A 2,999-nucleotide genomic window follows, 5' to 3' on the forward strand; every position below is an offset into this window, starting at 1 on the left:
GGGGGCGCGCGCGCGCGCGCGCACACGTATGCCGTCGCTTCGGAGCTCGCAGCATGACGGGTTCGCCGACGAACATTTAATACTTAAATGCGATCACAATGCGGCTGATATCGAGTGGCGTAAACGTAGTGGCACGCGGCAACCGACCCGGTTTCCGGGCCTGGCAGCGAACTCGTTAAAAAAAGGAAGGGGCGAGTGTCGAACGACCCGATCCGTTCGTCGACCAACGCGTTCCATTTATCTGTGCTCTCGACAGAAATCGTGCGTGGGTACGTTAGCAAGTCTCCTCTCTGTCTCTCCCTTACGCGAACGCGCGCCATTGGTCCAATCGTTCGTTTCTCAACTTCTTGCACTCTGTCGTCGCCCGAGAGATGCCGGATGAAAAAAGAACTGAAAGAATCGTCGGGCGAATGGTTAAAGGAAACTTTTTGAAATCGGCATGGAACTTGGCAGTCGCATTCGTGACTCGCGTCAAGGAACATCAAACGATAAACATCGAAGTGGCAAAGGTAACGCGCGCGGTCGCTGATTCCCGGCATCGTTGTTCGATCAGCGATTAAACGGAGACGGAGACGGTTGGTGGGCGGCTGTCGCGTCGAAGCGTCACGTGCGTGGTGCGACCGCGCCTCTCCTCCCATTCGCTAATTCCATGTTGCTTTACGTCGCAGCGATAGCAATAGCGTCCGCACGACTGCGGTGCATGCCGACGTGCCGAAGTTATTTCTACCGAGCACGATCGACCACCACGTGCTCGATGGATGCCCGATGAATGCCAACTCGATACGTTCTTAGGGAAAAGTAACGATCGCGAATCGTACGCGAAAACCGTACGATGAAAAACCTTGAAACCGCGAACCGTCTGACTAACTCGATCGATTATCGTGCCGCGGTTGTTTAACCCGCGCGACCACGGCAATTCCTTCTCGGCAAATTACGCTTGACGAGCGACCGACGCGACAACAGACGAAACGTTCAAAGTTCAGACGGCTGTTACCGAAAACTATTCCTATTACGTACCGCGTATACATACGTACGAAGAAGCGTATCGTAACGCGGAATGGTGGGGAGCGCCGAAGCTTCGCGGTTCTCGCTCGTCGTCGACAAATCATCGCGATAATCATCGCGATTGCACTCCGAAAATAAAGCTTACATCGTGCCTCTATTATTAATTCGCGTGTTATCTCGACATCTCGTCGCAAAAACAACGCGCTATAAATAACCGAGGAAATCGCGCCTTGCCAAACCGGAGAAAGGACCTGTGTGCAGCGGCGCGCTTTTCCGTCAACGACCGACCAACGCGGTTCTCGATTCTCCCCTCGACCTTGTCCCCTCGCGTGCTCGAAACTGTCGCGTCCTTGGCGTACCTCTGACCGTGGATCGCGAACGCGCCGTACAATTTGCCTCCGCCGTCTTTTTCTATCTTCCTTCTTGCCATTCTTTCTCTTCCTTTTCTTTTCTTCTTTTTTTTTTTCCTCCTTTTTTATCTTATCGTCGGAGGATCGTATCCGGCGCTCCCAATGTATCTGCATAATTACCGTCGTTTTTCAAGCGTGGTTACGTAATTCGCAGATGTCTGCCGCTAATGGACCAAATATTTCTCCTAATCGACCAAGGAATTTTCCGAAAGATTTTCCCTGGCAACGATCGAGACGACGAACGAAACTCGAGCGGCTAGTCGATCCGATTCTATGCGTATACGCTGGTCGCCGCTTTCGACATCGCGTTATTTATCAGTTAACCCTTCGTCGTCATGGTCATCGTTTGGCCGATCTTTAAACGACCGCGTAACGAACGAACGTTTGCTGTTGCAGCGTTGGTGGGCTCGCGTCACATAGTGACTTTGATGCTGTTCCTCGGCATGGCGAACGCCTACGTGATGAGAACGAACATGTCCGTGGCGATTGTCGCGATGATCAATCATACCGCCATCGTAAATAAGGAGGAAGTGGTGGTGAACGAGTGCGGGATCGTTAATTCCAGCATCACGAGCGTAAGTACGAGGCGCGATGCCGTCGACGTGCGCTGTCCGTGATGCCTCTTATCTAATCGTTCCTTCTCAGGTGTAATCACCGAGCAAGCGAAAGATCGGTAACCGTAAGTCGCGAACAATATCCATCGAATGTTCTTTGTTGCGGCAGGACCACGCTGGAAAGAGCAGCGACGGCCAGTTCGTATGGGACAGCACTAAACAGGGCTATTTGCTCAGCTCGTTCTTCTACGGCTACGTGCTCACGCAAATACCATTCGGAATCCTAGCGAAGCGTTACGGATCCAAATACTTTCTTGGAGTCGGCATGCTGATCAATTCGTTGTTTGGACTGCTCGTGCCTATGTCGGCCCGTTTAGGCTACTATTATCTGATGGGCGTTCGATTCATTCAAGGTCTAGGCGAGGTAAGCGATCTCTACGGGATCTTTCGATCCTGCGTTCTCCCTCCATGCGCGTACTCGCACGATCGGTCGAACGAAAAAGGATAGAAAAGCCTCTAATGTTTTTAACGTTGAACGCTTTTTGATCGTTCGGGTGTATTTCCTGCCCCTAGGAATGGATTATCCCTATTGCAGGGTCCCATCGTGCCTTGCACGCACGCGATGTTGGCCAAGTGGATACCGCCGAATGAGCGTAGCAGAATGGGAGCGTTTGTATATGCCGGTAAGCTCGTTCGTTTCGACGATATCTTTTCTTCCGCCTGCGTAGCCCTGTCGCACGTCCATCAACACGGTACGATGCTACCTTCTGGGATCTACCGAGCGATTCACCTTCTTCTTCTTCTTCTTCTTCTTCTTCTTCTTCTTATTTTCTCTTCTTCTTACTCTTCTTCTGCCTTCTTTCTTTCTTCTTCCTTTGTTAATCTCTCTCATCTTATTCGAGGTATTCGCTGTCGAATTTGCCGATCGATCTATTCATCGTTCTCCGTGTGTTTTACCTGTAGGAGCGCAGTTTGGCACTGTCATCTCAATGCCATTGAGCGGTATCCTATCCGAATATGGTTTCGACGG

General features: G+C 51.3%; 1 protein-coding gene across 6 annotated transcripts in view; it reads left to right on the plus strand.

The window, feature by feature from the left end:
* Positions 1 to 2,999, plus strand: part of LOC100750151 (putative inorganic phosphate cotransporter) — a 12,128-nt gene that overhangs the window by 7,540 nt on the left and 1,589 nt on the right. For 4 of the 6 annotated variants that reach the window (XM_012385876.3, XM_012385875.3, XM_012385879.3 and 1 more), the window contains exons 2-5: positions 1,812 to 1,990; positions 2,139 to 2,393; positions 2,565 to 2,652; positions 2,933 to 2,999. In XM_012385876.3, the coding sequence (XP_012241299.1) occupies positions 1,812 to 1,990; positions 2,139 to 2,393; positions 2,565 to 2,652; positions 2,933 to 2,999 (589 nt within the window). Of the gene's footprint in view, positions 1 to 10; positions 270 to 309; positions 510 to 1,811; positions 1,991 to 2,138; positions 2,394 to 2,564; positions 2,653 to 2,932 lie in introns of those variants that run through there. The other 2 variants (XM_012385878.3, XM_033320827.1) reach the window with 2 other exon arrangements.

The sequence above is a fragment of the Bombus impatiens genome, unplaced genomic scaffold (assembly GCF_000188095.3).
Source record: "Bombus impatiens unplaced genomic scaffold, BIMP_2.2 scf_0361, whole genome shotgun sequence".
NCBI classification, from domain to species: Eukaryota; Metazoa; Arthropoda; class Insecta; order Hymenoptera; family Apidae; genus Bombus; species Bombus impatiens.